The sequence below is a fragment of the Nicotiana sylvestris genome, chromosome 3 (assembly GCF_000393655.2).
Source record: "Nicotiana sylvestris chromosome 3, ASM39365v2, whole genome shotgun sequence".
Taxonomy (NCBI): domain Eukaryota; kingdom Viridiplantae; phylum Streptophyta; class Magnoliopsida; order Solanales; family Solanaceae; genus Nicotiana; species Nicotiana sylvestris.
The window spans coordinates 91,942,399-91,955,841 of record NC_091059.1 but is presented as its reverse complement, the minus strand read 5'-3'; the positions used below and the strand labels follow the sequence as shown (position 1 = coordinate 91,955,841).

The following is a 13,443-nucleotide window of genomic DNA, read 5'->3' as shown; positions in this document are numbered from 1 at the left end:
AAGTTTCGGCAATCAAGCGCCCATCTGGAGATCAAGGGAATATAATTCAAGTTTCGGCAATCGGGCACCCACCTGGAGAACAAGGGAATATAGTTTAAGCTTTGGCAATCTGGCGCCCTCCTGGAGAACAAGGGAATACAGTTCAAGTTTCGGCAATCAGGCGCCCACCTGGAGAACAAGGGAATATAATTCAAGTTTCGGCAATCAGGCGCCCACCTGGAGAACAAGGGAATACATTTCAAGCTTTGGCAATCAGGCGCCCACCTGGAGAACAAGGGAATACAGTTCTAGTTTCGGAAATCAGGCACCCACTTGGATAACAAGGGAATACAATTCAAGTTTTTGCAATCAAGCGCCCACCTGGAGAACTAGGGAATACAGTTTAAGATTTGGCAATCAAGCGCCCACCTGGAGAACAAAGGAATACAGTTCAAGTTTGGCAATCACGCGTCCACCTGGAGAACAAGGGAATATAGGTTAAGTTTTAGCAATCAGGCACCTACCTGAAGAACAAGGGAATACAGTTCATGTTTTGGCAATCAGGCGCCCACCAGAAGGACAAGGGAATACAGTTCAAGTTTTGGCAATCGGGCACCCACCTAGAGAATAAGGGAATACAGTTCAAGTTTTGGCAATCAGGCGCCCAACTGGAGAAAAAGGGAATAAAGTTCAAGTTTTTAGCAATCACGCGCCCACTTGGAGATCAAGGGAATTCAGTTCAAGTTTTGGCAATCAGGCGCCCACCTAGAGAACAAGGGAATATAGTTCAAGTTTTGGTAATCAGGCGTCCATTTGGAGAACAAGGGAATAAAGCTCAAGTTTTGAAAATCAGGTGCCCACCTGGATAACAAAGGAATACAGTTCAAGTTTTGGCAATAAGGCGCCCACCTGGAGAACAAGGTAATATAGTTCAAGTTTTGGCAATCCGGCGCCCACCTGGAGAACAAGGGAATACAGTTCAAGTTTTGGCAATCAAGCACCCACCTGGAGAACAAGGGAATACAGTTCAAGTTTTGACAATCAGGCGCCCACCTGGAAAACAAGGGAATACAGTTCAAGTTTTGACAATCGGGCACCCACCTGGAGAACAAGGGAATACAGTTCAAGTTTGGCAATCACGCGTCCACCTGGAGAACAAGGGAATATAGGTTAAGTTTTAGTAATCAGGCACCTACCTGAAGAACAAGGGAATATAGTTCATGTTTTGGCAATCAGGCGCCCACCAGGAGCACAAGGGAATACAGTTCAAGTTTTGGCAATCGGGCACCCACCTAGAGAATAAGGGAATACAGTTCAAGTTTTGGCAATCAGGCGCCCAACTGGAGAAAAAGGGAATACAGTTCAAGTTTTTAGCAATCACGCGCCCACTTGGAGAACAAGGGAATGCAGTTCAAGTTTTGGCAATCAGGCGCCTACCTAGAGTACAAGGGAATACAGTTTAAGTTTTGGCAATTAGGAGCCCACTTGGAGAACAAGTGAATACAGTTCAAGTTTTGGCAATCGGGCGCCCACTTGGAGAACAAGGGAATACAATTCAAGTTTCTGCAATCAGGTGCCCACCTGGATAACAAGGGAATACATTTCAAGTTTAAGCAACCAGGCGCCCACCTAGAGAACAAGGGAATACAGTTCGAAGTTTTGGCAATCAGGCACCCACCTGGATAACAAGGGAATATAGTTCAAGTTTCGGCAATCAGTCACCTCACCTGGAGAACAAGGGAATAAAGTTCATGTTTTTGTAATCAGGCGCCCACCTAGAGAACAAGGGAATATAGTTCAAGTTTTGAGAACAAAGGAATACAGTTCAAGTTTTGACCATCAGGCGCCTACTTGGAGAACAAGGGAATTCAGTTTAAGTTTTTGGCAATCAGGCGCCTACCTGGAGAACAAAGGAATACAGTTCATGTTTTGGCAATCATGTGGGCATACAGTTCTAGTTTTGGCAATAAGGCGCCCACCTGGAGAACAAGGGAATACAGTTCAAGTTTTGGCAATCAGGCGCCCACCTGGAGAACAAGGGAATACAGTTCAAGTTTTGGCAATCAGGCACCCACCTGGAGAACAAGGGAATACATTTCAAGTTTTTGGCAACCAGGTGCCCACCTGGAGAAGAAGGGAATACAGTTCAAGTTTTGGCAATCAGGAGCCCACCTGGAGAACAAGGGAGTACAATTTAAGTTTTGGCAATCAAGCGCCCACCTGGAGAATAAGGGAATACAGTTCAAGTTTTGGCAATCAGGCGCCTACCTAGAGAACAAGGGAATACAGTTCAAGTTTTGGCAATTAAGCGCCCACCTGGAGAACAAAGGAATACAGCTCAAGTTTTGGCAATCAATCAGGCGCCCACCTGGAGAACAAGGGAATACAGTTCAAGTTTTTGGCAATCAGGCGCCTCCTAGAAAACAAGGGAAGTCATTTCAGAATTCAATTCAAGTAGAAGTAGCAGAAGTTCACAGCAAGAATACGAGTCAACGGTCCGAGATAATCAACAGAAGTTAATCACAATCCAGAAAAAAAAGTGAATCCAAAGTGCAGAAGTAGAGAAAGATGTGAACTGCTCAAGACATGGTTGAAATCACGAGCATTGCATGACCGGTCTTGATTCGAAGAAGAATGAACTAGCACCTGTAGCTAGCAAGCGTCAAGGTTCAAAACTGAAGTTTGCATGAAGAACCATTCAAGACTCAAGATCAAGCTTTAGAAGACTTATAGATAGGAATCTTGTAACTCTTAGTTGACAAGCTTAGTTATTTTTTTTTATTTTTTTTTTGATGTAATAATAGGACCGTAGACCGGAACCTCGACGAAATGGCACCTCGACCGGCTCTCCACCTCAGTATACTTCATCACTGTTCCTACTTTTGAACTACATGTGGCCTGATTCCTTTATAGCCAAGGATATGTTGGTAGCTCAGATACCAGGGCTCGGTCACATTCTTTCCTTCCTCTTAGTTTTTGGTCTTCCTAAATAAGGGTCGGGTCAAAAACATGTCTAGTCGTTCTATGTCTGAAAATACTTCGTATTTCCAGTCAAAGAGGGGCAGTTGTAGACATGTTATTTTGACCCTCCCCAAGATTTTACATATTTTAGCATTTTAATATTTAGTTTAGGTTTAATAAACTATTTCAACTAGTTTTGACTCTTTTACTTTATTTTATCACAAAAAAATAAAAATTACAAAAAACAGTTTCGTTAATGTTTTGTAGTCATACTATTTTACTAGGATTTTTATTTTTATATAATCTTGAAAAATACCAAAATAGTCTCACAACATAATATTGTTTATTTTAATTAATTAAGATTAGTTTTATATCTTTATATTATAAATTGTATATAATTTTAGAAGGAAGGCTAGTGTTGGGTTGGTTTATCCCATTTTAATGAATTTTGTAGTCCATTTTTAGTCTTGGACCCAATTTTAAGGACCAATAAGACCAAACCCATACCCCCTTAACCTAGAAAAACCTTTCTTAATAACCTAATTTCCTAGACCCCTAAAAAAGGAGAGGATTCACCGTTTTCATAAGGACCCCCCCCTACATCTTCTTCTTCGTGACCCCCCCCCATCGAAGAACACCCTAGCCAAAAGGACCTTAACCTACGAGCCGTTTCTGAGAATTAGAAAACCTACACAGACTTAGCGCTAATAACACTACACAGAACAACCGTTTCTCATGATCTAAAAACCAAGGAAAAACCAAAAAGACATGTGTCTTCATCTTTATCAGGACAAGCAGCCATAGTCGAGATCTCCAGCCATTTTTTTCAACCAACACAAATCCTAGAAAAGAACAGCAGCCGCCGCCCTTAGACGCCCTCACTTCTGATATTTCTTTTTCAACCTAAAACAGCGACGCACACAGATAAAAGAGATGACAGCTTGCCAGAAAACGAGCTGAAAAGACCACCAGCGGCTGCTTATCCACCTCTTCAACCAAGGACCTTTCAGCCTTTCCTTCTTCTTTGAACTTAGATACACACAGCCATTTTCATCTTCTTCTACACACCAAACTCGGCAGAAACTTTGAGCAGAAACTGATAATGGTGTGATCTGAATTGTTGTTCGAGGTTCCGTCACATTCGTGTCCCTGTTGGCGTCTTTGTTCGCTGCTCAATTCTTTGATCAGATTCTCGTTTGCTTCTTGACTGAATAGAAATGTAAACTCGAAATTCCATTAATTGGAAAATTATCGCTCTTTGAGGTCTGTTTCTTTATTTAACTGTATTTGGTATATTTAGTTTTGTTCATTGCTATGAATAATTAAAAGCATAATTGTAGCTCATTTGAATTTGCTGATTCTCTGCCAGTTTATTGGATATTTGTTGTTTCACCTCTTATTCAGAGAAAGGTAAGAGGTGAAATTTTTAAAATTCTTAAAATATGGGTTTAACTAAGATCCATTTTTTTGACATTCTCATGGTCATTGCCAATTTGATTTGCCGTTTTCCTGTAAACACAGTGCTCTCTTCTTAATTCTATGTTTTCTCTTTTTGGTTTCAATTTTAGGTAGTTTGTAGTTCATATTCCTGGCAATTCGATCATGCCTGCTCTTAAGAGTATTTCATTGTTCAATTGCAACCTATGAACGTCGTAGTTTGCTTTAGGCACGTAATTAAATCATCACAACTAAGGGTATGATTCCCATGGCGTGGTTGTGATACTTAATCTCAAATTAGTTTTAAATATGAATTTCACTTAGTTAAATGCTTTTCCTTTAATAAAATTAAGGTGCGCCATCCAATCACCAAGTCTATGGCCCTCACATCAATATCTTAATTCGTGTAGAAATGCCTTGAACTTTTCGTAGTTAGCTTTAGGCACGTTAATTAAATAAATTGTCATAGCTACGGGTACGGTTCCCGTGACGTAATTGTGATGCTTAATTTCTAAAATCTGGGGGTACATTTATGTGACCCGGCCACAATTTAATCCTGTTAATAAAATAAACATGTTGTGGATCATGGGTACGGCTCCCGTGACATGATTCGCAATATGTAATCAAAATATTTAGTTGTATAACAATTGGATTATTAAAAGTGGTTTACAAGGAATAGAAATGCACATAGGTTTCAAAGATATTTTAAAATCGAATAAATATGCCAATATTAACAGTTGAGCGACCGTGCTAAAACCACGGAACCCGAGAATGCCTAACACCTTCTTCCGGGTTAACAGAATTCCTTACCCGAATTTCGATGTTCGCAGACCATAAATAAGAGTCAACTTTTCTCGATTTGGGATTTTAAACCAGTGACTTGGGACACCATAAATTATCCCAAGTGGCGACTCTGAACTTTCAATAAATAATCATGTTTCAATCATTGTCACTTTAATTGGAAAAACTCCCTTATACCCCTTCCGCGGGTAGAGAAAGGAGGTGTGACCGGTGTTTATCTTATTTGGCTTATGTCTGTGATTCTAGTGAAGAGGTTCCTTTTATGGATTTTATGCCAGTTGTTTGTGAGTTTCCAAAGGTGTTTCCTGCAGACCTGCTGGGGATGCCACCCGACAAGGATATTAACTTCTATATTGATTTGGCTCCGGGCACTCAGCACATTTCTATTCCGCCATACAACATGGCCCCGCCAGAGTTGAAAGAATTGAATGAGCAGTTGCAAGACTTATTTGATAAGGGCTTCATTAGATCTAGTGTCTCTCTTTGGGGTGCGCCCGTATTATTTGTAAAGAAGGATGGATCGATGAGTATGTGCATAGATTATCGGCAGTTGAACAAAGTCACCATCAAGAAGAAGTAGCCACTACCAAGGATTGATGACTTATTTGATTAGCTTCAGGGTGCCAAAGTGTTTTCGAAGATCGATTTGAGGTTTGGCTGCCATCAGTTGAGGATAAGGGCATCTGATGTCCCTAAGATAGCTTTTCGGACTCGGTACGTGCATTATGAGTGTCTAGTGATGTCATTTGGGCTGACAAATGCCCCAACAGTATTCATGGATTTGATGAGCCAGGTGTTCAAGACCTATCTGGATTCCTTTGTGATTGTTTATCTTGATCTACTCTCGCAGTCGAGAGGAGCATAAGCAGCATCTTTGGATCATTCTTCAGACTCTGAGAGACGGCCAGTTATATGCTAAACTTTCAAAATGCGAGTTTTGGTTGAGTTCAGTTGCATTCTAGGGTCACGTTGTATTAGCAGAGGGTATTCAAGTGGATCCTAAGAAGATTGAGGCAGTCAAGAACTGTCCTAGACCCACATCAACTATGGAGATCCGGAGTGTTTTGGGATTGGCGGGCTATTACCGTCGGTTTGTGGAGGGGTTCTTATCTATAGCAACCCCGTTGACTAGGTTGACCCAGAAGGGTGCCCCGTTCAGATGGTCGGACGAGTGTGAAGCAACTTTCAGAAGCTCAAGACTGCTTTGACTACGGCGCCAGTGTTGGTGTTGCCTACAGGATCATGGCCTTATATAGTATATTTTGATGCATCTCGTATTGGACTTAGTGCGGTATTGATGCAGGGTAGCAGGGTTATTGCATATGCTTCGCGGCAGTTGAAGGTTCATGAGAAAAACTAACATGTTCACGACTTAGAGTTGGTAGCCATTGTTCATGCGATGAAGATTTGAAGGAACTATCTTTATGGTGTGTCGTGTGAGGTGTTCACGGATCATCATAGTTTGCAGTATTTGTTCAAGCAAAAGGAGCTCAATTTGAGGCAGAGGAGGTGGTTAGAGCTATTGAAAGACTATGATATCACCATCTTGTATAATCCCGGGAAGGCCAATCTGGTGGCCGATACTTTGAGTAGGAAGTCAGCTAGTATGGGCAACCTTGCATACATTCCAGTCAGTGAGAGACCGCTTGCATTAGATGTTCAGGCTTTGGCCAATCAGTTCGTGAGGTTGGATGTTTATGAGCCTAGTCGTGTTCTAGCTTGTACGGTCGCTCGGTCTTTATTGTTTGAGCGCATCAGGGAGCTGCAGTATGATGACCCTCATTTGCTTGTCCTTAAGGACAGAGTGCGGCATGGAGATGCCAAGCAAGTTACTATCGAATATGATGGGGCTTTGAGGATGCAGGGTCGTGTTTATGTGCCTAATATGAATGGAATTCGTGAGTTGATTCTAGAGGAGGCCCACATTTCCTAACATTCTATTCATCCGGACACCGCCAAGATGTATCAGGACTTGCGACAGTATTATTGGTAGAGGAGGATGAAGAAAGATATAGTTACATATGTGTCTCGGTGTCTAAATTACCAGCAAGTAAAGTATAAACATTAGAGACCCGGTGGTTTGCTTTAAAAGATAGAGATTCCTGAGTGGAAGCAGGAGCGTATTACTATGAATTTTGTTGTTAGACTCCCATAGACTCAGAGGAAGTTCAATGTAGCTTGGGTCATTATGGATAGAGTGACCAAGTCAGCGCATTTCATTCCTGTGGCAGTTACCTATTCTTCAGAGCGGTTGGCAGAGATTTATATCTGTGAGATCATTCGTCTTCATGGTGTGCCCGTGTCTATCATTTTTTATCGAGATATGCAATTCACCTCGCATTTCTGGAAGGCATTACAGCGTGAGTTGGTCATGCAAGTTGAGTTGAGCACAGCATTTCATCCTCAGATAAATGGACAGTCCGAGCGCACTATTCAGATATTGGAGGATATGCTCCGCGCGTGTGTTATTGACTTCGGAGGCTCTTGGGATCAGTTCTTTCCACTTGTGGAGTTTTCCTACAACAATAGTTATCAGTCAAACATTCAGATGGCTCCCTATGAGGCTTTATATGGTAGACGATGTCGATCGCTGGTAGGATGGTTTGAGCTGGGGGAGGCTCGATTATTGGGTACAGATTTAGTACAAGATGCCTTGGATAAGGTTAAGTTCATTCAGGATAGAATTCGCGCAGCTCAGTCCAGGCAAAAGAGTTATACCAACCGTAAGGTCCATGATATTGCATTAATGGTCAGAGAGAGAGTGTTGCTCTGTGTGTCACCCATGAAGGGTGTAATGAGGTCTGGAAAGAAGGGAAAGTTGAGCCCGAGATACATCGGGCCTTTTGAGATTCTTGAGCGAGTGGGAGAGGTGGCTTACAAACTTGCATTGCCACCTGGTTTATCAGCGATACATCCAGTATTCCATGTATCCATGCTTCGAAAGTATCACGGCGACCCATCCCACGTGTTAGACTTTAGCACTATCCAGATGGACAAGGATTTGACCTACGAGGAGGAGCCGGTAGCTATTCTAGACCGGTAAGTTCGTCAGTTGAGTTCGAAGAGTTATCCTTCAGTTCGAGTGAAGTGGAGAGGTCATCCTGTTGAGGCGACTACCTGGGAGTCCGAGTCCGATTGCGGAGTAGATATCCCCACCTTTTTCCCAGCTCAAGTACTTTTCTATGTCCGTTTGAGGACGAATGGTTGTTTTAGAGGTGGAGAATATGATGACCCGTAGGTCATCTTATAATTTAAAACCAAATTCTAGGTTCCGAGGCATTTAAAAACCTCATTTTACCCCTCCTCGATTTGCGTACGCAATTCGGGCGTGTTTCCGGAAAGCTTTTGTGTGGAAAGTTGATAAAAATAAATATTTTTGCTTAAAAACTTTATTTGAGTTGACTCTGGTTAATATTTTTTATAACGGGCTCGGATTCATATTTTGACAATACCGATGGGCCTATATCGAAATATGGGACTTGAGCGTATGCCCGAAATCAGATTCGGAGATCCCTAGCTCGATTTATGAATTTTTGATGAAAATTGAAAGTCTGAAAATTTAATGGTCATTAAGAAATTATTAATGTTTGATCTTGTATGTATCGGGTCCGTATTTTAGTTTCGGAGCCCAGTACAAGTTCAATATAATATTTAAGACATGTCTGTAAAATTTGGTGAGAAACAAGATTGGTTTGACATGATTTAGACATCCGGTAGTGAAAATAGGAATTTCAAAGTGTTCTTGAGAATTTCATTTGATTTGGTGCTAAATTTGTGGTTTTAAGTGTTATTTTAGCGATTTGATCGCACGAGCAAGTTCGTATGATGATTTTAGACTTGTGTGCATGTTTGATTTGGAGCCTCGAGGGCTCGGGTGAGTCTCGGATAGGCTACGGAGTGAATATGGGACTTAGAACACTACTGGTGCATCAGATTTTTGTTGCAGGCCTCAGACCTCGCAAATATGAGGTCAAGCATCGCATTTGCGACCACTGTTGGGTTCGCATTTGCGATCCACTCATAACATTTGCGAAGAGTGGTTGGGAAGGCCAGCATTCGCATTTGCGAACTGGGACAGGGGGAGGCAGTTTTCGCATTTGCGATCATTGGATCGCATTTGCGGCCGGCTTAGTTCGCATTTGCGAACTTTTCTTCACATTTGCGAAGATGGCAGGAATGTGAGAATCTTCACAAATGCGATGGATTTCTCGCATTTGCGACATCTGCAACTGGTAAAATTTGACTTAGGAGGGATTTTTGCTCATTTTTCAAAACTTTCAAAACAAGAAACCCTCTAGGCGATTTTTCAAAGACCACTTCTTCCCCAAATCATAGATAAGGGATTCTTAACTAGTTTCTTTCAATCTTTCACTTCATTTTACAAGATTTCAACCTAGAATCTAAGGTTTTCATGGTGGAATTGGGGATTTTTGGGTAGAAACTGGGGATTTTGAAATTTGGGAATTTTGACCTCAAATTGAGGTCGGATTCCGAAACCAATTGTATATCTGGGCTCGGGGGTGAATGGGTAATCGGTTTTTGTGTGAATTTCGGGTTTGGACCAAGCGGTCCCGGATGTTGAATTTTGTTGACTTTTTCAATAATGTCCTAAATTAAATTCTTATCGATCATGGGTAATTCCCAAGTCTTATTTTGAAACGTTTGGTTGGTAATTTGCTAGATATTGTTGGTACGGAGGCATGTTTGAAAAGCAAAGCTGTGATTAAGCTTTTAGTGGCCTTTGGAGCGAGGTAAGTATTGTGTCTAACCTTGACTTGAGGGAATTAGGAACCCTTAGACTTTGTGTTATGTGAATTCCATATGAGCGGCGTATATGCAAGGTGACGAGTGCTTATACGCCGCCAAATTATCTGTTTTTTCCTGATTTATCGCTTTTCCTTAATTGTTTTCCCTCCTATCTTAATTTTTACATACTCTAAATGCTTTCCATGCTTAATTGCTACGTGTTAATCAATGTTTTCTTCTATTAACCATGTTAGCTCTTTTCATAGTTCCTTTAATCCCTCCTATTTGCTTAATTTGACTTGTTTGTACCTTTTAACTATAAATTGCTGGTTTGGTCTCGTTGTGTAGTATTATTTGTGTAGATTCTATATTGAATAAGGTTCCTTTTCTTGGTTCAGTTTGGTATTTATTTATCGTAAAGGCCTTGTGATTTAGCCTATTGAATTGACTGTGTACATTGACTATTTGGCACGGATATGGTGGGATCGGGTTGCACGTCGCAACAGGTGTAATAAAGGAGGAATGATATGGTGGAATAAGGGTGAATATGTATGTACGGTGGGAACAGGCTGCACGACACAACAGGTGGAATAAGGGTAAATTGATATGGTGAAATAAGGGTGAATTGTGATATTGATATTGATATATGGTGGGATCCGGTATATATATATATATATATATATATATATATATATATATATATATATATTGTTATACTAGAATAAGAGAGGATTATGTGTTGTCTGGTGGGATCGAGTTGCGCACCGCAACAACCTATATGTTTCTATTTCTTGAGCTGCGTTATTTTCCAGTATTTTTATTTGAGCTGGTAGAGATTGATAACCCGCCTTAGGCTCGTCACAACTTCGTCGAGGTTAGGCTCGGCACTTACCAGTACATAGGGTCGGTTGGACTGATACTGCACTCTTCACACTGTGCAGATTTTGGAGACGAACCCAGCGGCGGTTACTAGCGAGCTAGGATCGAACCTTTGCGGAGACTTGAGGTACGGTTGTTCAGCGCCCCCATCCTCTTTTCTTTTAGCTGTATAACTTCATTCAGACAGCTTTGTACTTATTTTAAACTTTTATGTGTATTACTTTAGAAGCTCGTGCACTTGTGACACCAGGTTCAGGGAATTATAATAGACGTCGGTTGTTTAGCTTCCGCATTTGTACTTAGAACATATATGTTATTTCAGTTCGTTATTAATGTTATGTTTAAGCTGCTAAAAAAATTGCTCTAATGTTGGCTTGCCTAGCAAGTGAAATATTGGGCGTCATCACGATCGTGACAGTGAGAATTCCGAGTCGTGACAATGTAAAAAATGCAAAATGAGAGTTTTATCAAGTTTAAGGAAAGCATAAAGATATGTTTACTTTACTCGGGACGACTTCTCATCCCTTAACAGTCACATCAACTTTACAATGATAATTTTTTTAATAAAATGCTTAAATTTTTCTAAGAAAATATTAACACATAATATATTCCTTTCAAAATTGAGCCCCTCTAAATTGGAGGCCTAAATCTATGCCTTACTTGCCTAGTCCTTCAGTTGACCTTGTTGTGATCTAGCTTACTTGATAAGCTTTCTATCTTCCACGGTTGAGATGGAGGATTCAAACCTTAATAGTAGTAATCAGTTATATGTATTGTCAGGTTACTAGATTTGATATAAAGAATTATATATGTCAATTTAATTTGATGGTATCCTAGGATCACCTGAAAAATATAAAAGGTCCTCGTGTACTATGGAAACACGTTTCACTTTATTCCACGTAACTAAGTCCCCGCTCCAATATAGTGCAATTCAATTCTTTAAATCTTTGTGTAGGCTGTGAATCCATAGATTCTTAGGTTTCCATCTTTTAGAGATGATACAACTTTCTGTAGGGTTTCCTATTCTTGTGAAATCTCTTTTCTTTTGATAATCAGTTGAAACATCTCATCTTTGCTTTGCTGATGAGCCATCTCGTCCTACTGCCCCCTGTCCTCCCCCCCCCCCCCCAAGGGTCAAGTAACTTATCAAAACATAATTGTCTCATCTTTATTTTTTTTTCTAAAAAATATATATTAAGTGTTGATCTCATGTTCCATATTACTTCATCTAGAAATAAATATATACCGATAACCCATCTTTCACTATTTTCCATCCACTACATATCAATTGTCAGGCACTGAGTCAGTTTTTTCAGTTGTTTTGTCTTTTCTTTTAATAAGAATGGGCAAGTTACATTGTGATCTCCTAAATCTGTTGAAAATGAAATATTAGCTAAATTCTCCATGGAAAAGAGAAGAAACGGAATTCTATTGTGAGGATTAGATATTACGCAAGTTATCTTTCTGTATGTCAAGAAACTGAAATAGACTTTTTAAACTTATGTTTCCAGAAAAGTAGGAGTGATATGGAGTATAATTAATATGGCCCATGCAGGTCTCGACCCTACGACCTTCGTGTTATTAGCATGACGCTCTAACCAACTGAGCTAATGGGCCAGTTGTTCGGATAGTGAAAAGCATAATATTTGACAATCGTTATCATCTCAAAGCCTATAAATATGAGTAGCCAAAATCATATTAAGGTGAAGTTTGAAGAAAAAGAGGAAGGCATGAAGAGTAACGAGCCACGTTCAAGCTCATCTTGTGCAGCTTGCAAGTTCTTAAAGAGAAGGTGCACTCCAAATTGTCAATTCGCTCCATATTTCCGGTCGGACGAGCCCAAGAAATTCGCCAACGTTCACAAGGTGTTTGGGGCTAGCAATGTGAGCAAGATCCTGAACGAAGTGCCCGAGGATCAGCGAGAAGACACAGTTAATTCTCTCGTTTACGAGGCCGAGGTGAGACTAAGGGACCCTGTTTACGGTTGCATTGGCGCTATAGCTTCGTTACAACGAAAAATGGTGGAGCTACAACATGATCTAATGCTTGCTCGAACTCGCGTTGCTTATTTTGCTGCAAAGCAAAACCCTACTACTAATTGTTCCTTAATGTTGGATTATGATCCTTTTAATGTCGCCAACGTGATGCCTTCTGATTTTGCGGATGTTCCTGTCACCGCTGGGTACTTAGATAGCTATGTCCAAAATTCATTTGACATGGGCCATTGTGCATCTACCAATGAGTTTGGCCAATTTCCATGATTAATCACCCGTACCCCATATCTAGTTCTTTGCTTCTGTATCTAGTGTTGTTATTAAGTAGCAGTACTAATAATTTGAAGGACTTTGCCAGAATGATAATGGAACTCCAACTCCATGGCATTTAATGTAATTATTAGAACAGACGTGATGGGGTAATAAGTTGTCAACAAAAAAGAAATTAGACTGCAAAATTCATTTCCATTTCTACTGATGCAGGGTAATTTAACGTAAAGTTCCAAAGTGGGTTGTTGTTACATTAGATAGTTTAAACACGATGAGCTACTGTTTTTAGCTTTATCACAATGAATGACTGCTCAGTTGTTTCCTTTTTCGTTCTCTTTTCATTTCCTTTTTCACTTTCAATGAGTTGACTTCCTTT

At 40.5% G+C, this 13,443-nt stretch overlaps 1 protein-coding gene and 1 non-coding gene across 2 annotated transcripts; one reads left to right on the top strand and one right to left on the bottom strand.

The window, feature by feature from the left end:
- Positions 1-12,346: 12,346 nt before the first annotated feature.
- Positions 12,347-12,420, bottom strand: TRNAI-AAU (transfer RNA isoleucine (anticodon AAU)). Its single transcript has one exon. It is a non-coding gene; the product is annotated as a tRNA-Ile (tRNA).
- A 62-nt stretch (positions 12,421-12,482) lies between these two features.
- LOC104234754 (LOB domain-containing protein 21-like) lies at positions 12,483-13,064 on the top strand. Its single transcript, XM_009788378.2, has one exon. It carries the CDS (start codon positions 12,483-12,485, stop codon positions 13,062-13,064), a length of 582 nt encoding a protein of 193 aa, XP_009786680.2.
- Positions 13,065-13,443: the final 379 nt, after the last annotated feature.